This window comes from Arachis hypogaea, chromosome 10, assembly GCF_003086295.3.
Source record: "Arachis hypogaea cultivar Tifrunner chromosome 10, arahy.Tifrunner.gnm2.J5K5, whole genome shotgun sequence".
In the NCBI taxonomy this organism is placed as follows: domain Eukaryota; kingdom Viridiplantae; phylum Streptophyta; class Magnoliopsida; order Fabales; family Fabaceae; genus Arachis; species Arachis hypogaea.
The window spans coordinates 92,331,294-92,357,874 of NC_092045.1; the positions used below are offsets into that span (position 1 = coordinate 92,331,294).

Here is a 26,581-nt window from a genome sequence, read left to right on the forward strand (position 1 = left end):
TATAGTAGTTTATACTTTATTCGAGTTTAGATGACGAAAACTGGCGTTCAACGCCAGTTCTAAGCTGTATTCTGGAGTAAAACGCCAGAAATACGTCACAAACCAGAGTTAAACGCCAAAAACACGTTACAACTTGGCGTTTAACCCCAAGAGAAGCCTCTACACGTGTAAAGCTCAAGCTCAGCCCAAGCACACACCAAAATGGGCCCCGGAAGTGAATTTCTGCACTTAGACTTATTTCTGTAAACCCTAGTAACTAGTTTAGTATAAATATGACTTTTTACTATTGTATTTTCATCTTTAGCTTTCCTTAGATCATTTTTGGAGACTATTGATCATGTTTGGGAGGCTGGCCATTCGGCCATGCCTGGACCATCACTTATGTATTTTCAATGGTAGAGTTTCTACACACCATAGATTAAGGTGTGGAGCTCTGCTGTACCTCGAGTATTAATGCAATTACTACTATTTTCTATTCAATTCAGCTTATTCTTATTCTAAGATATTCGTTGCACTTCAACATGATGAATGTGATGATCCGTGACACTCATCATCATTCTCACCTATGAACGCGTGCCTGACAACCACTTCCGTTCTACCTTAGATCGAGCGCGTATCTCTTGGATTCCTTAATCAGAGTCTTCATGGTATAAGCTAGAATCAATTGGCAGCATTCTTGAGAATCCAGAAAGTATAAACCTTGTCTGTGATATTCCGAGTAGGATTCAGGGATTGAATGACTGTAACGTGTTTCAAACTCGCGAGTGTTGGGCATAGTGATAGACGCAAAAGAATCACTGGATTCTATTCCGACATGATCGAGAACTGACAGATGATTAGCCGTGCTGTGACAGAGCATTTGGACCATTTTTACTGAGAGGATGGCAAGTAGCCATTGACAACGGTGACGCCCTATATACAGCTTGCCATGGAAAGGAGTATGAAGGATTGGATGAAGGCAGTAGGAAAGCAGAGATTCAACAGGAATACAGCATCTCTATGCACTTATCTGAAATTTCCACCAATGAATTACATAAGTATCTCTATCTTTATTTTATGCTTTATTTATCTTTATATTCGAAAACCATTATAACTATTTGAATCTGCCTAACTGAGATTTACAAGATAACCATAGCTTGCTTTATACCAACAATCTCTGTGGGATCGACCCTTACTCACGTAAGGTATTACTTGGACGACCCAGTGCACTCTCTGGTTAGTTGTGCGAAGTTGTGACAATGTGTGATTCAAGTTTAAGAGCACCAAGTTTATTGGTGCCATTGTTGATGATCACAATTTCGTGCACTAGAATCCTCTAAGCTAATGTGCGGCTCTGACGCAACGCGGCTAGTAACAACCAATGCTTCTGATTCACCAGGAAGGACAATAGACACAAGATGACGGAAATTTTGGCCACCGTTTGATGTGTTTTCTAGTATGATGCAGTAAGCGGGTTTAGGGATGTCCAACTTGTTGCATGTTTTGGACAGCAATCTGGTCATGCTGACGATGATAAGCGGGTTCCGAGTAGGTTTGTGTGGCACAAGTTGGTTTGCTGCAAGTTGGTGCAAGATGAAAGAAAATGATTTATCATCAAAGTGTTGGTCTGAGTAGGGAAGAAGATGGGTAAGGAGAAAACTTACGGCGGGGATGCGGTGTAGTGTGACGACGGTCTTCTTCAAAACGTAAGTGCAAAGCTTTCAACGCTATCCTCTCCATTTGGCGGCGTTCTGGTGGTTGGAGTCCTGCTGGGGCTTTGCCCTTGGCTATCATTTTTCTTCCCTTCTTGGCGTTGCCATTCCCTTGGAAGAGAGCCCATGCTTCCTCCGCGTTATCCAAAGTTGGGAACTCCATCCACCCACCGTCTCCGTAGTCATGTAGTTGCTCTGCCACCTCCTCAGATGAAGTATAAATCCTAGGTATCCATCCAACAAAGACGCAAAAAAATTGTTGGTTATAATTAGTTGTGACCATGGTGTGTTTTTACTAATGTGAATGTGTGTATAGCCAGTGTTAGTAAAAGGTTTATATAGGCAGTTTATATCGGAGTTGTTTCTTGTTGTAGGCGTGCAAACCTTTATTTATAATTTAAGGGTTTAGGAGTCTCTGTTGACGATGTGGAGGTAGGGGAATTAGATTCCCTTGACTGTGGTGGGGCCGGCAATGTGAATGTCATGAACTTTTTGCTGAGGAAATGGAGCCCAAGATTATGTATGTGTGATGAGCGGATAATTTATACGCTTTTTGGCATTGTTTTTAGTATGTTTTTAGTATGATCTAGTTAGTTTTTAGTATATTTTTATTAGTTTTTAGTTAAAATTCACTTTTCTGGACTTTACTATGAGTTTGTGTGTTTTTCTGTGATTTCAGGTATTTTCTGGCTGAAATTGAGGGTTCTGAGCAAAAATCTGATTCAGAGACTGAAAAGGACTGCAGATGCTGTTGGATTCTGACCTCCCTGCACTCGAAGTGGATTTTCTGGAGCTACAGAAGCCCAATTGGCGCGCTCTCAACGGCGTTGGAAAGTAGACATCCTGGGCTTTCCAGCAATATATGATAGTCCATACTTTGCCCAAGATTTGATGGCCCAAACCGGCGTGGCAAATCAGCCTCAGAAATTCCAGCGTTTAACGCTGGAACTGGCATAAAACTTGGAGTTAAACGCCCAAACTGGCATAAAAGCTGGCGTTTAACTCCAGAAAAGGTCTCTACACGAAAATGCTTCATTGCTCAGCCCAAGCACACACCAAGTGGACCCAGAAGTGGATTTTTACGTCATTTACTCATTTCTGTATACCCTAGGTTACTAGTTTACTATTAATAGGATCTTTTGACATTGTATCTGGACCTCATGACACTTTACACGTTTCTTTGTGTACTTTCCACGGCATGAGTCTCTAAACCCCATGGTTGGGGGTGAGGAGCTCTGCTGTGTCTTGATGGATTAATGCAATTATTACTGTTTTTCATTCAATCATGCTTGCTTCCATTCTAAGATATCACTTGTTCTTAAATCGGATGAATGTGATGATCCGTGACAGTCATCATCATTCTCAACTATGAACGTGTGCCTGACAACCACCTCCATTCTACCTTAGATTAAGTAGATATCTCTTGGATTCTTTAACCGGAATCTTCGTGGTATAAGCTAGAACTGATGGCGCCATTCAAGAGAATCCGGAAGGTCTAAACCTTGTCTGTGGTATTCTGAGTAGGATTCAATGATTGAATGACTGTGACGAGCTTCAAACTCCTGATGGCGGGGCGTTAGTGACAGACGCAAAAGAATCACTGGATTCTATTCCGGCCAGATCGAGAACCGACAGATGGATAGCCGTGCCGTGACAGGGTGCGTTGAACATTTCCACTGAGAGGATGGGAGGTAGCCACTGACAACGGTGAAACCCTTGCATACAGCTTGCCATGGAAGGAGCCTTGCGTGCTTGAAGAAGAAGACAGTAGGAAAGCAGAGATTCAGAAGATGGAGCATCTCCAACACCTCAACCTATTCTCCATTACTGCAATTCAAGTACTTATTTCCTGTTCTTTTGCTTTTCACAATCAATCCTGATAATTTCTGATATCCTGACTAAGATTTACAAGATAACCATAGCTTGCTTCAAGCCGATAATCTCCGTGGGATCGACCCTTACTCACGTAAGGTATTACTTGGACGACCCAGTGCACTTGCTGGTTAGTTGTGCGGAGTTGCAAAAGTGTGATTGCAATTTCGTGTACCAATGTGAAAAATCATATTTGACGGATCCATATTGCAGTATACATTGTGTGATTCCTCACAACTCCACAAAATATTATACGCGATAAAATAGAACATTATTATACATATTGTATACATGCATTAGGATGGTCAAATCATTAAATGAATATTAACCAAGGATTCATGATTCATGTATCCTTGACATTATTATGATACAGTTGTAACAGTTATTGTGCCTTTTAAATTTTAAATAAGTTAGAGTTGAATACACAACAAATGCACGTAACTCTATAAGGCAAATGTCTATTCTTTTTAAAATTGGGACATAGAAGATAACTTTAAAATTATTATACTCTAACTTTTTATTAGAAGTTATTTACGTTAGGTGAATAACTCAAAATTAATTTTTATGCTGTATTAGAAGTATTACGTTTATTTTTGTCTTTATGTAAGAAATATGAGTAATTATTTTAAATAATTTCGTTTTCGAATGGTACTATTATTTCTTCGGTAAAAAATTGGAGTAAATGAAATCATGTATACTGGTATCTTCTAAACATGCAAGATTTATTAAAATACCCTATAATTTTAATTGATTAATTGTTATACATATTAACATTGGTAAGATTTTTTATTTAATGTTAAAATAATTTATACTGATATCAGATAATTAATAGTAAAATATAGAAATATTTGTTAACAAAAATTTTAGTTAAATTACAATTTAATAATATAAAAATTATTTAAGAGTATCTTAGAAAAAATAATTTAATTATTAAAAAATATTTTAGTAAAAAAATAATTTAATAAAAAATTAGATAATTTATTAAACGATATTTTGGTAATCAAAACTTAATGACAAAAATTATGATTCTTGTTAAAGAATTTTTTTGTAATGAATAATTTAATTTTTCTCATAAAATGGAGATCAGAAAGCTAACCTTAGTTAACACAAACAATTTAAAATGGATTAAAGAATGTTTTTTTTATTTTATAAGAGAAAAGAATTTACATTTTACAAATACAAGGAGGAGTGTCATTTTAATATCTCTCAGGGGAGAAAAATAAAAATATCTCTTTAAAAAAATATAAATATTTTTTGGTTATAACGTACTTATAGATATTATAAATTATTATAGTTTTATAAATTTCGTTAATTTTTTTTTTGGAATGCGTATAACATTTAATGTCAATCTCTATTTTACCTGTTGACTCCCTTTTTTACTGCGTTTCAAAAATTTTAAACATATTTTTTAAATTTAAAATTTAAAAATCAATAATTAAAGTTACTATTAATATCTACAATTCACTCATAAGATGAATGACATTGCTAAGTAACTCTCTTACTATTACTAATATTTATAATAATTCTTAATCTTTCTGTAAATGAAATATGTCAAACTGTATTTTTTCAAATGATACATTATTTGAAATTTTGTTAAAGCTTTGTTTTTAAAACATAATACCAACTTTTAAATTTTTTTTGGTAAAATTTTAGAAATTAATTATTATAATTTTAAGTTACAGATTTAGGATAAAAACTAAATACATTAATAAACAATGGATAATTATTAGAGAAATAATTTTTTTTAATAGGTGATATCATCTTTTTTTAAGTGCAACTCACTTGAATTTAAAAATTAAATTAGTCTTTCTAAAAATTCAACTTGCATCAATTTTGTCACCATTGGTACAAATTTTCTCAATTAAAGTAATTTACATGACAAGTAGAACTCCATTAAAAAAAATATTAATCATAGTCATTCCTCAATCTTGAACCGTTAATATGGAGTTAACCAATGTCTGGTTTAACAAGTCACGAGTATTCAACTACACGCCCTTTTATATTTTCGGAGCTTTCTCGGTGTATGCGCTGATTTTACGTGCGAAAAAAATCTTCACGTTAACCGAATGATTAACTAGAGCCTATTGTCATAGGGCACTATTTTACAGATTGCAAAGGACTTGTGAAATTTTTTTTCTTACTGGGAGAGTTTCCAACTGCTATAATCATCTCAAATGTCACAATACAAATTTTTAATATGTCCACTTTAGATGGTGTGGAGTTAGAGTTGGAGACTTTGAATTTGAATTCGACTGTATAAATAATAACCATGCATCTGAATCAATTAACACAGTATAGCAACTAATCATACTCTAAATTTTATAATATGAAATTAGTATTCTATATTAATGATAAAAAAAATTTGTGTATAAAAAAGTATGTCTTTTTAAGAAAATAGAAGCATAATTTACAAATTTTTTCTTTCTTCTTTTTAAAATAATTAAATTTTTTATATATTTTTTAATTTAATGCAGATATAACATTAGACAAAAGATTTTATGCATTTTTTTATTATGTATTATAATTTAAATATTATTTATTTTTAATTTTAAAAATAAAAAATATATTTAAAATTAGTAAAATAATCAATTCAGTTGAAAATTTTATATGCAACATAGGTCCATATTTTGTTCTTTTCGATGTTAAACCATTGGTGGAGCTTTGTTGCGACAATGGGCCAATGCCCCCAAAAAACTTTTATAAGTATTTCCATTCTAAATAAAACAAATGAGCTCAATTGGTTAATTTAATATACTTCCAATTTATATACTTAGGTTCACCACCTATCTTTGTTATTCTATAAAACTTTTTTTTCTTGCATTAATATATATAAACCAATATTACACGGAATTATAATTTAGTATCTCATAAATTTTAATGCTTTATTTTAGTTTTAAAATAATGATAATTATAGTATAATTAGCAGTGACATCAGTTATTAATAAAAAATTAACATTTATTTTAAATCAACTCAATATTATAAGGTAAATGTTACTGATGTTATGTTGGTACAAAGGGGTTAGGAAATAAAAAAAGAATAAATTAAAAATATCTCATTTTTTTCCTTTGATTAGAAGATGCGTATCAATGTATACACCAATAGTACGCTAATGAGTACACTAATTGTAAAATAACATTATAATAAAGTACATTGATTTTTTGTTTATTCTCTTTGATATTTTCCTATTTTTTTCTAATTAATATATTCTAATAATTGTATGATCAACACCCTTTACATTAATAAATTTTGATATTTTTATTTTATTCAAAATTTAACGTTTCATTTTTTGTATTATATTATTTGACTGTAATGAAATAATAGCAAAGATAATTCGTCTAGATAATTTAGAGAGATAAATATTATCGAAAATAAAATTAATCCTTTAAATTGTTACAAAATAATTTTTCGGGCGTAATAATTTTTGTATAATTTACATAAGAAATCATTCTTCTAAAAAGGTAAATCAGTTTTTATATTAAAGAAAAGGACTCTTAAATAAAAATAAATTTTTAGGATCAAGAACTATTTCCTTTCCAGTACCTTATTTTTTCACATTTCCAAAAAAAAAAAACGAGCTACCGAGGTTACTTTATGTTGTGCTTGGTTCCATAGTGTTTTTTTTTGTGGTTGATTACTTCAATTTACGTAATATATTTCCGCTGACTTTGATTTCTCAAGGATATTTCGATATGGTGAAGTGACCCACTCTTCCAAAATAGGCATCCAGGATGAACTTCCATGCAAATTTCATAACAAGTGCCATGCGTGAATTCTAATGACACTGCCATTAGGTTATGGTTATGCAGGATTGAATTTACGCATCTAAGTTTGACGTTGATCATATCCCCTCTCAGGAATCGACAAAAATAGAACTAAGGTGATGTTATATCTATATTTTTTCACTATTAATTAAAACTGAATTTAATTATTATATAATCGTAATTGAATTTGAAAATATTCCACTACGAACCTAACATCTTCTCTTCTTATATTACGCATGACTCTTCACTAACTCCACGTGCCTTGAAAGTGAAACTGTTTGATAGCTTGCATTTAATGCAACTTATCAATCGAGGGATACTTGATGAAATGATTACCATTCTCTACCATTGGAGAAGCCTTAATCTGGCAACTGAGGAGGCTTGTACACTACAATTGGCGGAAAATAACCTAAACCTAGGTTGAACGTAAAAAAATTAAGTGGTTTTCCTTTGTGGTTAGCGGGATGGGGCATCGATCATATCTTATTCTGCACCCATCGTCTGATGCCTATAAAGCCCAACTCCAACTCCAACTCCTCTCATCATACACGAAAGCCCTAGTTTCAAGCGTGGTTGATCTAAAGGGAGAAGTAAAAATGGATGCTTGCAAACCCTTCCTAAATGGGTCACAATATGTTATGGCTACTGACGAATAGCTCCTATCCTTTTTCGTATTTACTGTTTTTTTTTTCTCTATAGGATGTAAAAAAAAATTATTGAAACATTTGTCGGTTGATGCAGTTTCGCCCCCGGTGAGAATGTTACTCGTCCTCAGCCTCAGCCAACTCAAGATGCGGACTCTTCAATGAACCTTGAACTCACTATTGATGTCGTAAGTCAGTTTTGTCATTTCCATAACCAAGCAGCTCATGAAATTTATCATTGTTAGGGGTTTTAATGTCACTACCAAAGTTTCTTCTTGTTTGTATATTGTACGTGGTACGCTACCATCAGCATATTCACCGAGTTATTGATGTTACTTTTTTCAGCCACTACCATAACAACTTACCCAGAACCCAACACATACAGAGCAAGATCCAGCTACAACGGAGTCACTAAACCGACTTATGATGGCCATCAAGGTAGGTTAAACTATGTCGTTTCGTACAAAAAACAAGCAACCAATAAGGTCTTCCTGTAACACTTCAACCATTTCAGTGTATGAAACAATTTAGTGTGTCCCAAACGCTATACCATATAAATTAAATTTTGAGTACTCACATTATTCTTCCCTTGTATGAGGAGTTTTTTTATGATTATGATGGTACAACTATTTGATGCCTGCAAGAAAAGACTTTCATTGTTTTTCATTTTGTCTTGGATCTTAAAATAATTCTCTTAGAATGCTTTATTCCCTTCCAAACCATGTAGTGTGCCAAACTAATTAAGGCGATGACAAAATTTTCAAAAGATGGTTACAAAGTTAGTCAACGTCAAGCATTTCATTTGTTTAAGTATAATTGAACGGTGTAGCAGGAATACCATATGGTTTAAGTTTGATTGTCTTTTACCAACAGACACTGGACACGAAGACTGAAGACATTAGCAATATTATGGCATCCCTGGACAAGCGTAGCACAACTGCAAAGGCCCTATTGTTGCAAGTAATGGAACTCCTCCGGACTCATATCAAGAACCATGACAGTATTGTCATGATTCCGAATCCGCAATCTAAAATGCCTACCACCCATTCAGACATGGCTTTGAAAGGGGTACACCTTACGAACGCCGCCACAAATGTAGCTGCTATTGATGCAAGCCACACGAAAAGAGCATCACAGAAATGGAGGGCCTACACACATAATCTTTCCTCACAGGATAAAGGTAAAGGCCAGCAGATGCTAGCTACACCAGAAGGTCAAATTTTTGATATGGTTGCCCCCGATTCACCCAACGGAGATGATGATCTTCTCATCGATGAGTTGAGGTCCATGCCAAGGATTATCACCGGCTCAACCGATGTAGCTCAACTAACTTACATGAACCCATACTGGGCCGGGGGTATCCCGAAGATGTTCAATTCACCTACTGATGGAAATTCATTAAAGCATAGATCTTTAGAAGACAAGGTTTTTACAATTTCTAAGTGTCTATTGAAATTAATTGCATTTGTCTTAGTATCTGCTAATTATCTTAAAACTAACTGGTAGTACACAACGGGGTGTCATCCGTATAGGAACTCCATAATCTGCCGCTATGGCGTGAATTCAAGCCGACGTCAAAGATTGTCGGACTTTACTCGTCTACACCAAGTGCAGTTAGGCCATGAAAGTCACCCAAATTGGAAAGCCTGGTTGTCACACGTAATGAATGGACTCCATCTTCTGCGCTATGGGAGATCATGGCGGCGTCCAAAGTGAAACCAATAGAAATGCTTCCTGTAGTTAGGCAAACAACAGGGTTTCGTCAACGCAAGAGTACCCCTTATCCTGTCAGTGCACTTCCAACCATCCCGGTGGTAGCCTTTCTTGACTGGATCTATCATTTTGTGCGTTACATGAATTTAACCACCTGGTTATGTTTGTCTATGTTCTTAAACGGTCAACTTTTTCCCACAAAGTTATGAGATGCGCTTTAGGCCTATGCATGAAATGTGTCTCACCATGGTTCAAAATAAGGTGGCTGCATATATTTTCGGGGCAGAACATCAGTTAGGGTACGAAGCATTGCCCTTTTGTATCTAACGTTCCCATCTATTTCTAACATTCTTGTCACATAGCAAAATTAAAGTAGCCACATATGATACCTTTGACTATGTAAATTTAGGGAGGTGCTTTTCAAGTACGAGTTTGAGATGACCAGAGGAGTTTTCATGTCACTATGCCTGGAGCATGCGATACACCCCAATGTCAGTAAGCCGTTATATCTGATCCGTCGAAGTGATACTCATATTTTATACTGTAGCTCGAATATGATCAAACGCACTCCACTTTGGTTGGTAGTAACATCACTTGTTTTCATAGATTCTAAACACCACATGCATGATGGGGTCAATTACAGCACTAAAATACATGGCGCCTCAGACATGGTTCCTTCCCTCTGTGTTTACCCGAGATGCCTTATGCGAGAAATCGACTGAGCAGATTCAAAATAGTTACCAGAAGATGTGGATGCACGAGACAAACGATCTACACCATGTAAGTCGAAGACATCTATATAATGAGTTCTAACATCATGTTTGCATTTTTCTAAGTACGTTTCGTTTGCAGGTCTTGGTGCCGATTTACGAGGCTGCCGATGACTGGTATCTGATGATTATAGATGTAAAGGATAAGAAAGTTCATGTACTGGACGTCTGCAGAACTACTGAGACTATAGTTAGAAGAGAGACTAATATGAAATGCATCGTGAGTGACTAAACAATTAATTCATGCTTAAGTATATCATGCTAAAATTTATTTTCACATCTGTTGAATTTACCAAAAAAATATTTATGATAAATTATGTGGTCACAGTGTCAAGCTTTAGGAAGGATCTTCATGATTAGCCGCAACATCGTCAACTTCAGGCATGCCAACCCAGACCCAACAACCTGGGGCAACTTCCATTACCCGGATGGTCTCCCAAATAATCTAAGCAGGTATGCCAAACTTTAATTGTTAACCCCATTGAAATGTTAAACAGATTTTTGATGAAACAAATGTTTCGAACTGTAGCAAGGATACTGGCATCTGGTGTTTGTTTTGGCTACAACATGAAGGAGCATTCAACAGCTACAAACTAACTCAAAAGGTATGATAATTCTATTGTGGAGGTTGTCATACTGCTGGAACCATCTTTGTGTTTGAATGTTTCGTATTATTAACGTACCATTTGGGACATTCGTCAAACAAAACTAGGTGAATACTAATACCATTAGGAAGAAGACAACAATCAATATAATCCAGTCGGACGGCAACCAGCATAGAGGTTATGTTATGGTGAAGGCAGAGCTGGCTTGGCGTGACCTTGCTAGTCCAAACAAATAAGTTTTTCCAACTACCGAGACTATTTGGAAGACTAGTTCTTTCACAGTTTGCTGTTATGGTTAATGAAATAATTGTGTCTCTTTCTTTTGGCTCTCACTGAGTGGTTTTACGTGTTTAATGTAACTTGGAATAGTTTTGGCCATGGTAGTGGCTATGTGGTTTAGAGTTGACGGGGTTATGTTGCTTGAGGCAGCTTTCTCAGTCTTTCTAGTAAGTAGTTATTTCCTTTTGATGTATGGATTTGATGTGTGGAACCTACTAGTCTTACCACGTCTTGGTAGTGTGCATGGTTATGTAGCATCTGCGGATTTTGATGGTGTGCAGATTATTTATTAATATGAATATGAATGATTTAATATGGAATGTGTGAGTATCGTTGATGCAAATCTTTAAAACGTATATTGTTGTATCTTATTAAAAAAGTTACTCCAACAAGGTTATCGAAACATATTTAACATTCTCAGAAGGTATTTTTTCTTCAAGAAAATTATTCTACTTATTTTGAAAAAAGGCCAGTTCAAAACTTCATACGTGAATTCATATACTATTTTACTGTGTTGAATAAGAATTATTGTGAAACTGCTTTCCCGTGTTGAATAAAAAGTTTTGTGAAAGTGACTTTGTTGAAAAATCACCCTATATTGATTTTAAAATATTATTATCATGTAATCACTGCTTTTATATAAGTGATGTCGAATATATATAATAAAAATAAAAGAATTACTATGGTTAAAAAAATTATAAAAGAAAAGTAACGTGATTTTCTAGTTGTTATTAATCAGAAAAAAATTAAGGTGTTTTCTATACATAGAACCGCCTCTTACTCACAGTTTAGCTCATTTTGTGATCTAGTATTACTGTAAGATATGATTACAGTACATTAAGAAAAATCGGTTATAATTTGTGGTTCCATATAATATAGTTTTGGGTTATCTTTTTACCTTAATTCATGAAAAGACAATCAGTTATATGGAATGTTTCTAAAAAAAAAAAATTTAACTCTATGTAAACATGTTCAATGAAAATTGAATGCTGGTTTGTATTAAATATATTTAATAACCTATTATATCTTATTGGTTGAAGTTAGCTTTTATAATGTTAATTTTCTAATAACACTTTATTAGAAAAAACTATTTTTCAGATTTTTTAAAAAACTAATTAATATTATATATTTTGTGAGACTTCATCTTGTTATAAAAAAAATTATTTATTTCTAATGCTTACATTAAAAATGAAAACAAAATTTAAATTAGTAAAATTAATCTATAATATAATAATAATGTAGTAATTAGTTTATATATTGTACCAATATAAATTAGTTATTTTATTATTTATAAAAATTTTAAGAGCTTGTTTTATATATATTTATATTTTGATGAATGTGATATATTGTTTTATATGAATAGATTTTTAAAAAAACCTAATAGTTAATCTATTATCTTTTTTGTTTTAATCCTAATTAAATATTTTTTATTATTTTTGGAAGGAAAATATTTTGAGGATTTTAATAATATGTGATGAGGAATACCGAATAAATTATACAGAAACCAATTAAAATACAACATGAAAACATCTTTACCAAAAGATGAACTATGCATCTTTATCTGAGTGGTCACCAAAAAGAAAAATCAATCGATTAGTAGCAAGAGAGTTATAAATTCAAAATCATTTTCAAAACAAATAACAAGAAGATAGAAGATTGAATATTTGAAGACGCATGCAAAGGTAATATACCCTTCATATTAAAACTGAATCCACTAAGTATACTTTGAAAGAACATCATCAACGTGAAACCTTCTACTGCATAAGGTGCTTACCATAAAGTTGTAATGAAGAATTTTAAAATAAGTTAGGTTCGTTTATTTACTCAAGTAGGTAGTTATCATTTACGTACATGTACAGAGGAAAAATTCCATCTAGAATTCTATTCTAAATGTATTCTAAAAATTTAAGTCAGACTTAACTAACGTATGAACAATGCGTATGATTTAAACTCTATGTAAATTTTGAAAAAAAAAACAAAAATTAGGGTGATCAAAGATGTGGGCTGATTGAGGTGCACAATCAACATAGCTAGTCAAACATAGGTTGTTCCATTCACACGTAGATAACATGAAAACATAGTTCCATGTGTAGCAACAGAAAGCACAGTTGCTTAAAATTAAATATATTTTCAAGTAAAAGGGTATCTTAGCCACGTCGTGTACTCAACAGCAATGTCCAATGAGGACCAAGCCTCGTCATAGCTAACCCGAAGACATCCAATGAGTCATAACAGGGACCATGCTGCAGTTGAAGTCCTCCCCAGGTGAGAACTCTTCCTCATATGTTGATTTTGCTGCTCGGAAAGTGGCATCTAATTTAATGAGAATGTCCTAAATGAGTTCTTATAGTAGTACACACTACCTGCAGGCTTAACAGAATAATAGTTCCATTTTAAAATTGAGAATGTTTTGAAAATGTGTGATAGTCGTTACATGGCCACAGGATAGGCGGTTCACATTACCTTGTCCTGAAAATCTACCACTCAATGCGAAGTTTACAAATATGTATCCAATTCTAATAGATAATCCTCAGAAAACTTGGAATGTAGTATCATTTCTGAATGGGTTTAGTCTTACTGGTTCAAATGTCTTTGTTGAAGGATGCATATCCGGCTCCTGACCACATTGCTGCGATGGTGTGGGCCCATTCGGACATCGCGTCCTACGATGCCCGAGAACGCCGCAGGTGCTGCATCTCCTTCGCTTAATGCCTCTAGACCCTACAGGTTCATTGCCTCTGCCGGTTCCCTTCGTCCTTATGCTTATCGGGTCGTTTACTCCCCCTTTCCAGGGTACAAAATGCATGCTTGTAGCTTGACATTGCAACCCATGCTTTATTTCCAACATATTTGTCTCATGCACAACCTTTTGACAATATGTTTTATAGTCTTCCTCCCTCATACAAGCAACCTTTGCAAAACTCTTACAGTGTTGAAGTAGGGCTCCAACCCTTGCCCGATAAGTTGCTTCTGGATCAATGTGTGGGTTACATACCCTATCCCGGCATAAATCCATTCTCGCCATCTTGGACCACCGCGGCAGCACCAGACTATTGGGAAGCGAAGTAATGTCTAATCGAACAAGAACAGCAATGATATGCACACAAGGGAGGCCAAAGGACTCCATTCTAAGACAAGTACAATGAAATGTGTCCTGTGACAAATTCTATGTGACATTCCATGTCCTATCCGGCCGACGATATTTCTGTATGACGTAAACGCAAATATCATCTGCTTCGATGCACTCCACAATCGTAACACGAACAGACCATTTTAGAGACTCACGATATCTAACAAAAATTTCCCTTGTATAACACAATACACCTGACTTTTCTAACTCTGGAAACTGAGTCTGAATGACTGGGGTGCCATACGATGAACGAAACTCGAGCTCGTCCTCATTGTCTCTGAGAAAATCAACACATCGCTGGAAGTTTGTGACAAAGTCTAGGACTCCATATCTCTTCTCGACAAAGCGACCAAGCTTTGCATGCAATGACTCACACCGGGAGGTTGTCCTTATCCCTGCAAAAAAAGAACCACGAATGTAAGCCGTTGCCCAGCTAGACTTCTTCGTGTATAAATCCTTAACCCACTCATGGTCACTTGTCCCACATTCTTCGACCATTGCTTGCCAGTGCATTTCAAACTTTTCAACCTCAAAGTCTGCAAGCATGCAATGTCTGAACAAAGATGTGAATCTTAGATTACAAACATTGGCCGTCGCATTCCTTATCAAATGCCAGGCATAGAGCCGGTGGTGAGCTTCGGGAAGCACTTGCTGGATTGCTATGCGCATAGATCTATCCCCGTCAGTGATGACCGCCGTAGGTGGTTTCCCACCCATGCACTCGAGGAACCTCATCAAGACCCACACGTATGAAGATTGTGATTCACAGGAAACCATTGCAGTGCCAAAGACACAGGTTTGCATGTGATGATTCACCCCGAAAAAAACAATCACCGGAAGATTGTATTTGTTCCGTCCATATGTTGCATCAAAAGCAAGAACATCTCCGAATAATTTGTAGTCTTCTTGACTACGTCCATTGCTCCAAAACAAATCACACATGTGATTCCCAACCCCAACCTCATACCGCCAAAACATTCTATCATCAATCCTTGCTGCATTGGCTAACGCCCTCAAGTCAGCATTCACATTGCCATTCTGAAGGGCTCGCTGCCACCAAATTTCGTTGTACATGTCTCGCTTAGTAAATGAAACTCGATTAAAACCACCAGCCTGTGCAGCTATCGACTCATATATTTTTGGAATTGATATCCCAACTTGTCTCATGCTATCCATATGGGCTTTGTCAACATCTAAAATTTTACGGTGTGAAGGCAAGTACTCAACAAACTTGGCAGGTAGAAGATCATGGTTGTGATTGTCCACAAAACGTGACACGTACCATTTTCCGGTGCTATCTCTTGATTTTATCCGCATCTCAGCTGGACACCCACACCTAGTAACAACCTTAAGCTCCCTTTTACGATGATGCATCTGAAGCCATTTTTTATCTCTAAAGCCTTCGCGGTTGCACAGATAAGTGAATTGCACAAATTCACCTTTCTTGTTTCTTATTTTCTTCCCTTGTCGGATACCAAAACCTCTCACACGGCTGTACTCCTCGTACAAATGTGCAGCCTGCTTAGGATCACTAAACTCTATCTGTATAATATCATCGGCAGTTAAAGAAATTCCTTTAACAGACATGTTGTCATTATCCTGCGTCTGCTTCAATGCTGCACCACCAGTTGTCTCAGCATATTCCATTCCCATGTCTAATGTCACGTCCTGCACATATACGAATTAAACCAAAAAAACTCATTAGGAGTTAATTATTCTAAAACCAAATACATTGTCACACATTTAATTAGATAACATTCGATTTATAAATAATTATGACATGCACCTCTGAATAGCCACCACTATCCACCGTCTGACTGAGCCAATCAAATGCATCTGAAATGCCCCCAACATTATCAACTACAGTTGTCGGACTATTATCCATTTTCTTGCACAGTGCCTTCCCCTGCCTCCGACCAACGTCCAACGATATGATCTAGCTTCTTTCAGTTTTCTCTTTTAACATACATGTAAATTCACAATATGTTGAGACGTTAATTGCTTATGCATAATTATCATTTCCATTATAAAAGCAACTCCAACATTGTCAGTATCACTTTTGACTTTCTTAATGATTGAAATAATTTAAAATTAAAATTTTCTTTTCATATATTTTCGAAATCATACTTGTATAAGTAACAAGAGACCCTATCACTTTGATGATAGATCTTTCAAATGCTACAATTTCCATTAAACTCATTAATTGAACTTCAAAACATTATTATTGTAAAGTTGTTATAACGAAGACTCAATCAAAATATATTCAATATATATTACATGTACTCAGTTGTATTCTAATAATTTATTATTCTATTTTTTTTATCATCTTCATATTCATTTGGTAAAAAAAAAATAAATCCAAATCTATTTAACTCAAACTCTTTTCTTAACTATTTACAAAATTAAAAAGTTTCCTCCCAAAACAAATGCACAAAATTTTTATTCCTCACATCCATTAAATTAAAATTTTTCAATTGAATTTTTTTTAATCCAATGGGACAAAATTATAATACTTATTTTCTTTCTCAATTTCAAGTCCTATCCAATTTACAAGTTGTATTTTCTCAAATAATCAAAATTCAGAATCACCTCCATTTTCTTTATCTACCCCTGTTTAATCCAATAGTCGAAAATATGAGTACACCAGCTAATACATTTCAAATTAAAGCTGTTGAAATTTGTCTAATCCATCAATCCAAACTACAATTGAATTAACACAGTACACAATATTTAGAATTTTCTCACAATGAAGATTTAGCAGCTATTGATTAATTAAAATTATTTAAAATAACTATAAATAATTTTAATTTAAATTCAACTGAGACAAGCATTACGGTAACAAATCTTAAATTTAGTTTATCCCTCAATTTTTATGATAAATAGTCTCACAAATAATTATGTGACACTTTGTAAGATGCAAAATAAACTCAAACTAAAGTATTGCAAATTCTCTAAATATCAACATTTCTAATATTTTCATAAATATCATTATTTCTAAATCAACCTATGCATGCCGTCTTCATTGGTATTAAAATAAAAATCACAGATCTAATTTCAGAGCTAATACATGAAATAAACAAATCAGATCTTTATACCACTTCATAACTGTTCTATTTATACAATCCACTATTAAAAAATACCTCCATGACTGCAATACACTTTTCAAATACCCCAAACTACTAAAAAATACAAAACTAAGCAAGTCAAACTACTTCTAAAATAACCCCAATAGCCACAACACTAGTACAATATCAGGCTAAAACATGACTCACACATTGTTCTATTATCAATTCAGCCTATGGCCATAAAACCAATTGCTCAATGCAAACACCAAACTTAATACTTCAAATCCAAACAGTATACCTGAAAATGAAGTTTTTCACATTCATATCTTATTCCCATTAAACAACTCTCTTACAGGAAAAACCTAACCCCAAAAACACCGTTCATACAACAACTAAATTTCTAAAAAAATACCCAATATAACAGAAAAATTAACTACATTCATCATTTCTCATGACCATTTATTTGCCTTACTAACCTTGAATCGCCAAGCATCACACTAAATTTTTTCTGGTTTGAATAATATCCCACTCCTCAGATAACATTGCCGGATCGGTAATATTTTTTCCTAATAGCATTCTCACCTTCCGATCCATGGCCAAACACAAGTATCCTTGAAATCATCATCTATCTTTTTCAATAAACTCACTCTGACACCACTCTAAAACTGAGTACAGCGCGCTCACAAGGGAATTTCATTCTTTATTAAATATGTATATTTGTTAGAGAAGCCTCGCCGAGCCAATTAACTCATTTATCACTAAACAATGTTACCAGCTGACCAAATAAGACTTTTCCACTACACATTGAAAGGACCAAATGGTAATTTCTTATTTTCCTAAACGACAAAGTTAACCGGTTGACCTGTCCGTCAGATACAGTAGAATAGGTGATAATTTTTCTAATATATTACATTAAATTACATTATGTATTGAAACGAATAGAAAGCAGATACACATTAATCTTGTCTTTTTTCGAAGAGTGTTAGAGGTCAGCAATTTTTGTATTTTATAATTATTAATTGGCCATCAATAATATTTTTAATGGTGTAAAATTATATTCAATGATAAAAGATTACTCACTTTTATTTATGATTAAGTGCTGACCACAAAATATAAAAATTATTGGTTCTCTAGATTTTTTCTTCTCCCCTCTATCCCATAACAAAGTCAGAGATAATTTGCTTCGATGCATAACAGAATAATCACCCACTTTAATCGAGTTAGAACTTGACCCAGAAAAAAATTTCTCGAGTTAGAGGAAGACGAATTCAAGTGATAGTTTGTAATAATACGAATATACGATGGCTGAATGCCTAAAAGTGCGGCTGCAGGTACCTTCTCTTTTTTGACCTTAGACCTCTATAATAAGATTAGATTTACATAATATAAGATTAGATTTATAATATAGCTTTTATGGACCCCTCGCCTAAGTATCAGTTTGTGGCACTGCTCCTGGTGCCTGCTCCTGTGCGTTGTAGTTTTTTTCATCTAAAAAAGCATAGCTTACGATCTTTTTTGGTAGCTGTTACTTTGAAAATTCACTTTCTACGCCGAAATTATGGACCATACTTCCTAAATTGTTGAAAATATTATTATTGCGTTTCAAAGTTTCATGGCTGCGTTAAATAAAATTCGATAGACTTCTCGAGATCCAAAAGTAACATTAATCTATACTTATCATTTATCAAGTGTCCGTTAATTATAACAGATTAAATTTTATTTACCCCCACATCGGCTCATAATAATAATAATAATAATAATAATAATAATAATTAATCAACCACCCACACATGATGCTATTTATTAAAGAATTAAAAAAGTAGCAATAATGAGTGTTGCATGGCCCCAATTTGCGCCAACAGATTTTGGACACAGGATATTCAATGTTTGTTTGGAAGCAAAGCACAGAATAATAGTGTGGCGAGCGACAGTGCACTCAAATTATGTACCGGAATCTATAAAGTACGAATTTTTTTTATTTGTCGTGTTTGCATTCCGATAAATTTCGGATATGATATTTATTGATGCTTATTTAATACACATATTTTTTTATGTTTAACTATATTTTAATAAAAAATAAAATATTTTTTTAAATAAACTTAAATATATTTAAATATTATTATGTGTTAATTTTTATTTTTAAAATATATTATTAAAATAAATTTAAAAATAATATATATTATTAATTATTACAATAAAAATATTTTAAATATTTTAAATAATTAAAAATAATTAATTTATATTTTAATAAAATATTAAAATATTATTATAATTTATCTAAAAAATACTTTATATATATATATATATATCATATCTTCATATTATAATAAAAAATTTAAATTCATGTATCAGCATATTTCGTATTAGGTCGTATTTTGTATTCATGCTTTGGAATTATTGTTGGAATGAAAAACTGATTTTGAGATTAATTAAAGTAAGGGAGTAAGTACAATCAATATCTCCCAAGTCTTTGGGCCCTTTTGTGTCCATTGAAACCAAAAGTCCCATCATCTTAGAATTTTATACCATCCTCAACCTGTCCGCATACAATGCTATTGCCCCCATTTGCATTGTTTTACTAATTTAGAGAGTGTGAAAACAATAAAATTGCAAAGTACTTAAAATATTTTGTCTATACCGAATGAAACAAACGGTTAATATTTTATTTTTTATATAAAAATATTATATATATACAAAAAATTAACTATTATATATATTATATTTTGTTTCACATATTTTTAATGTTTATTTTTGTATTATAATATATATTTTATACAAATATTTAATTTTTGTGACAATTTTTTATATATACATAACATAGTTACTTTTACATATATATTTTTTTTTGAATCAATTTTGGTTTACAGGTTATTTAAGATAATCTTCTGCTCTCAATTAATTATTTATATTTTTTAGTTTAAAAAAATAGAGAATCAACTTTTTTTAATTAATATTAGCCAATTTTTCTTTTGTAATTTTAAAGAAATTCAATTTTTTAAAGAATTAAGGATTTGAAATTTATAATTTATAATTTATGATTAAAACTATATTATTTAGGAAATAAAATTAAAATAAATAAAATAATTTTTTTTAAAATGACTGATATAAACTAATTAAAAATTACCTCCCTATTGCTCTTTTTTCTTTTAAATTCAAAATAGCTATAATTTGTATTGGGTTGGGTCAGAGACATGTGGTTCACCAATCTGGTCCACAAACATGCACTAAACACCAACACTAGAGCCTTCAGAAGGTGGGCCAATCACCACTCACACACTGTCATGCATATATACCTTGCCTGCTTGTTTGGAAAAAAAAAAGGTTATTATGTTGAGTTAAATCACTACATCACTATATATATTTCTATAAATAAAAGAGTGGAATCGAATTTTTCTATCGTTGAAGGAGAAAATAACAAAGAAGAAAAAACCAAAAGAACATAATAAACAAAAAAGAAAAAAAAAAGGTAGAGAAAAAGGAACTTGTCCTTTGAAATCATTAATAATACAGTTGGTGCCCCCAATTCATTCAAACTACAAGGCTAAAAATCAAAAGAAGCATTGATGAGTGAGAGCCTCGTATCATGAGGATGTGACTCCAATTTGTTTCACAGATAAAGTTCCTCCAATAGCCTTATCAATGAGACCGTAGAAATGGATGCGTCAAAGTTGAAAGAGATATGCCTACCAAAATAATCTAATCTAATCTAAATTATATACCCCACTAGTTTCTCATGATTTCAATGTATGTTGTACCATATAGCATTATTTCATATACTAACATAACATCAACATGATTAGGTATCCATTCATCATCGTTTTACCAACATTACCTGTCACAAGATAAATAGATACTATAACCTGTTCGGTATAGGTTGTTCCTTTTTACCTATCATGAATATGCCGGCTTTTTTTAATTTAAATAAAAAAATTTATTTATCAATTTAAATCGAGATACAAAAATTTATCAATTTGTATATTTAATATTATTTTTATCGTCGATAAATATAAAAACAAATATTAAAAAGCGTATACAGTTATAACTAACAAAAAATAAATATTAAATGAGATAAGTTTTGACTATTTTTTTTTTCTAGCATTACCGTTACTTAAATAGCACAATATGTAAATGGAAGAATATGGTTGGTTGATGATATCAATTATTTCTCATGTATCCATCTATTTATTGAAAAGGAATAAAAATGGTACCGATGGTGGGGCAATTTCAGTGGTGGCCAATACATTGTTCCAGTTGCCAAATCAACCAAACATTTTAATACTGAGACAGAGACTGAGAGACTGAGATTCAGTATTGTGTTTGTTAGTTCAGAGACTGGTACTAAAATTTCTGTCTCTGTCTCTAAAATTTCAGTATTTCAGTACCTCCAAAAAGTAGGGACACAGGGGACTGAAATTTTTAGAGATGGAAACTGAAACTTTAATAACATTTTATACCTAAAATACTTTCATTTTAATTAATTAATTCCAATTTCACCCTTTGTGCAAATTAAATTAGAGTTTTATTCTTGTTCCAATTCCTGTCTCTCATTTTACACCAAACAAAATACTGAGATTTATTTCAATCCTGTCTCTTAGTTTCTGTCTCTCAGTATCAGTCTTTCCGTCTCTGTCTCTCCACCAAACGCTACCATAATTTCAGTATTTCAGTACCTCCAAAAAGCAGGGACACAGGAGACTGAAATTTTTAGAGATAGAGACTGAAACTTTAATAACATTTTATACCTAAAATACTTTCATTTCAATTAATTAATTCCAATTTTACCCTTTGTGCAAATTAAATTAGAGTTTCATTCTTGTTTCAATTCCTGTCTCCCATTTTGCACCAAACAGAATACTGAGATTTGTTTCAATCCCTGTCTCTTAGTTTCAGTCTCTCAGTCTCAATCTTTCTGTCTCTGTCTCTCCACCAAACACGTAATGTGCACATATAGCTACATTATTATTTAATAATAATTAATAAACATAACATAAAACAAATCCAAACTAAAGCATACAAAATTAGATGTTGCACTTGCAGCTAAATCAGATGTTTTCCATTTACATAGAGAGAGTAATTTGGACAGCACATTGGGAAACGCACTTTGTGTTATACACTTTATTGGCATAACTTTTCTTTTCTAATTCTAAGCATGTGCGAAAATAAAAATGACATTAAATATACAAATTAGTAAATTTTTATTTAAATTAATCAATAAAAAAAATTTACTTATAAATAAAAAAGTCTGAATATGCTCGAAAATTTGGTTTATGGAGATTATTATTATTCTAAACAAATATAGCCAAGAAAGTGACTGTTTATGTCAAATCAAATATAATTTTTAATTGGATAATCATGTCATTATCTTTTGAGTAGCCCAATAAGTTCGTAAGTATATTCTAACATATACATGTTTGAATCTACATCCATAAGACCGGAAAATAGTAGCAGTTGATTACAACTAGAGAAACAAATAAATAAATTTAATCTATAATGAATGTAATGGCTCCTATAATAATTACTTCATTGAGCAGATTCAAAACATCTAAGCATCATGAAAAAATATCATTAACTTTAACGGTTAATCAGGTAGAGCTTCATTCTCATCTATGTAATACGAACAAAAGAGTAAAACCTAAAACTATTTTATATCAATGTTAGAAAGTAAATTATTTTTCTTTTAGTATCAGTCAATTTTTTGTTTAAAATAACTTTATTTATTCTAAATTTTAAGTTTTAAATTTTAAATTATAAATTATAAACCGTAAATTCTCCAAACAATTTAAGTGTTAGAATTAAAAAAAAAGCTAATATTTTAGTTTCTCCAATTTTATCTTGATATATATTTGTTTTCAATTAAGGGTTAAGCTAGGTAATCAATGACTTTTTTGAACAATATGAACAAACATCAATCAAATAAAAATACATTATATTTTTAAATTATCCACCTAAATTTTAATATTAAAATAATCATCCTAATAAAATAAACATCTGATGTATCTATTATTCATATTATTTAATATTTTTTTTATTTACCTATACTCTTCCTTAAATTAAAGTACGTAAACTAGAAAATTAACAACAATAACATAATTTCTATAATCTCAAGCTAAGTAAGTTCATAGTTTATGAGGGCCAGAAGGCCCAAAACTGAGTATTAAATCCCCCGGGGTGACAATAATCATATATAATTACAAAGTATATATGTGGTATACAAATACTGCACAGCAACAACAATGTGATCAATACAATAAGACCCCACAAAACTAACTAAATACTGCTTGATTTAATTTATTAATTAATTATTATTCACAATGGATCTACAGATTGTTGATTGTTGTTCATAGTTTGTTGTTTGATTCCTGATTCCACTTGGATCTCAACAACTTGAGAAGCATCCTGGCCTTGGTCTTGGTTTTGTTACCACACTGACTCTGAAGAAGGAAAAGCAACTGAGTCAAGATCCCAGCTCCAATGGCTTCCTCTCTTGCAACCCCATAATCACGACAAATTACCAAAAGCACCCCAACAGCAACCTCACTACAGCAATACTCTTGGTTGTTGCAAACCCTGAACACCATCTTCACCACCGTTTGAATACCACTCGGGTGGTTCACCACTCCCACTTTCCCACTCTCTAACACCACAAGCTTCTCTATTATCCCCATTGCCATTGGAGCCAAATTCTTCTGCAACTTGTCAGATCCCGACATGTATGCTATCACTCCATCAATTGCTCCTCCTCTCACCAAACTCTCTCTGTTCGATTGCAAGCTGCATAATGCTGACATGGCTTTGATTCCTGCTTTAGATGACTCTTCCTCCTGGATTTCGCGAGCTAGTCTCACAATCTCTTCTATCACCTTCCGTGAATTTCCAAGCACGTGACATAACTCTTGCGTTTGTGTTGATGTTGCGGTTGAATCTATGAGATGGCACAAGCTAGTTTTGGTTTTGGTTGTTCCCTTTTCCAATAACGAAACAAACGTTGATAGCTTCGACTCGTCTTTGATCATGTTCAGCGGATCCAAATTCACGAGAGGAAGCAACTTTACGATGCAAGAAAGCGCCAGCTCTGTGAATTCCATGGATCTTGTTTCAAAAACAAGTTGTAATAGAAGCGTCAAATAGCTCAGTTGGTTAAAGCATGAGCGCTTAAAGGAGCAGTACTCGTCGGAGAGTAGTTGAATCTGGTGGAGTGCTTGTAACTTGTGGTCCAAGGAGGAGTCAGGAGACTGGAGAGCGTGTTTGAGGCTGGTCAAGTAATCGATTGTTGCGGAGTTTCCAGGGTGGAATTGGTGGCCAAGTTGGAGCCACTGGTCGATCAAGTGGCGGAGAGTGTGGTTGGGAACAATGGAAGGATCGTGAAGCTTCTGCATTGTGACTGGGCAAGTGAGGTTACCAGCAGAAAGCCATTTTTCAATGCTTGATCTGTCATAGGTTTGGCCTGTGCATAGTGTCACTGGATCTTCCAACAAGTCTAAGCTTATTGGGCATCTGAACAAGTGTGGAATCGTGATTTCAATTCGGGCTTCGTTCATGGAAGAAGAGAATAAGCAAACTTGTTATATCTGTAATGGAACTTCAGATTCAGAGTGACAGAAAAATCAAAAGTGGAGTGATGTTGGAAGCCTTAAAGCTAAGTTTGAAAAGCATATTCTTGAGGCACTAATGACACTATGTTTATGCCTATATCAGAAAGTAGAAAACTTCTTTCTTTCTTTCTTTTCTTTCTGCTTTGGTTATTAGAGAGAGCAGAGGAAGAAATAGAAAGTGAAGTGGTGAGTGAGTGGAAGTAAATATAATGGGATATTATTATATGGTGCTTTGGTGGGAGAGGACTCAGAAATGGACCATTGCATCAATTGAGGAAGTGATATATACATACATGTATATGGGGGCTAAATAAAGAAAATTAATATTTATATTTATTATATTAATTATAAAGTTAACAAGGTGGACTGACTTACATTTACATACATTCCAAATTGGATGGAGGGGAAGGGAAGAAAAGAGAATTGCAGTGTGGGAAGTTTCTTCTTTAAGCTTTGGAGTTCTTCTCTTCCTGACAGAAAAGACAGTGGAGATAGAGTAATAGAAAGAAGAATAAAAAGTGCAATCTTAGTTGGAAAAAATAACATGAGGGAGAGAGAGGTCCAAGAAACACAATACCTTATCCTAGTGAAAGAAAGAAACTAGAGGGAGGGTGGCAACTATAATAATAATAATAATTAGTGGGAATGGTCCCTACCAGCTTACTATACCACTCTCTATCAATCCAGTCAAACTGACCCACCAAAAGGGAAAATTATTTGTTTATGTCTTTCAAGTTTGAATTCATGACTATGAGTTGAGGAAGCAATGCAAACAACTGTTGTGCCTTTTATTTTATTTCTTGGTTGGGGTGGGGACTGAGCCTAATAGAAATGAATAGGGTTTTGATATGAGATGGGTTATTGTATTAGATTGAGTTAATATATAAATTTTTATCATTAATAGTGTTAGAAAGGGTAAGAGATAGTAGTAGAAAAAAGATTCGTATGTATTTTAATTATGTAAAATGAGATAATATAGAGGGTATTTATAGATGTTAAGAAAATTAAAATAATAAAGATGTAATATTTTATAATAAATATTTAGATATATTAAATAATGTTAATTGATTTAATTAATTCTAATTATATTTTAACAAATAAAATGAGAATGAATGAGCGAATTGTTTAATTAGTAATTGATTTTTTATGTCTTATTTAAGTTTCAGACTATGTATTTAATTATGTTTTCCCTCTGAATACTATTTAGTTATAATTCATATTTTTGCTGTTTTCCTAAGAAAATCATTTACAAATTATCACTAAATGTGACACTTATATTATATCAATTTATATTTCATTAAAAAAAAGTTACCTCTTTTTGGGTTATTATTTGCTTGGTACTGTGTTTAATAGAGGGAGGGGCTGAATTTAATGATAGTCATAAGTCTCATGAGAGGAGCAATAATAAGATACCACTAGTTTAGATGGTTGGATATTTATTGTAGCTCAAATTCAATA

At 33.1% G+C, this 26,581-nt stretch overlaps 2 protein-coding genes across 3 annotated transcripts; both read right to left on the reverse strand.

Moving 5' to 3' along the window:
* Positions 1-13,013: 13,013 nt before the first annotated feature.
* On the reverse strand, positions 13,014-18,273 carry LOC112715935 (protein FAR1-RELATED SEQUENCE 5-like). The gene is made up of 3 exons (XM_025767767.2): positions 18,008-18,273; positions 16,253-16,422; positions 13,014-16,134 (listed from the first exon to the last, which is right to left on the reverse strand). The coding sequence occupies exons 2-3, from the start codon at positions 16,349-16,351 to the stop codon at positions 14,503-14,505; spliced, it is 1,731 nt and encodes a 576-aa protein (XP_025623552.1). The 5' UTR covers positions 16,352-16,422; positions 18,008-18,273; the 3' UTR covers positions 13,014-14,502.
* A 5,380-nt stretch (positions 18,274-23,653) lies between these two features.
* On the reverse strand, positions 23,654-25,714 carry LOC112715937 (U-box domain-containing protein 25-like). 2 transcript variants are annotated; one of them, XM_025767768.3, is made up of 2 exons: positions 25,499-25,714; positions 23,654-25,099 (listed from the first exon to the last, which is right to left on the reverse strand). In XM_025767768.3, the coding sequence occupies exon 2, from the start codon at positions 25,067-25,069 to the stop codon at positions 23,870-23,872; it is 1,200 nt and encodes a 399-aa protein (XP_025623553.1). In that variant the 5' UTR covers positions 25,070-25,099; positions 25,499-25,714; the 3' UTR covers positions 23,654-23,869. The 2 variants fall into 2 exon arrangements, with proteins under 2 accessions (XP_025623553.1, XP_029145547.1); XM_029289714.2 differs by having other exon boundaries at positions 23,654-25,059; positions 25,499-25,708.
* Positions 25,715-26,581: the final 867 nt, after the last annotated feature.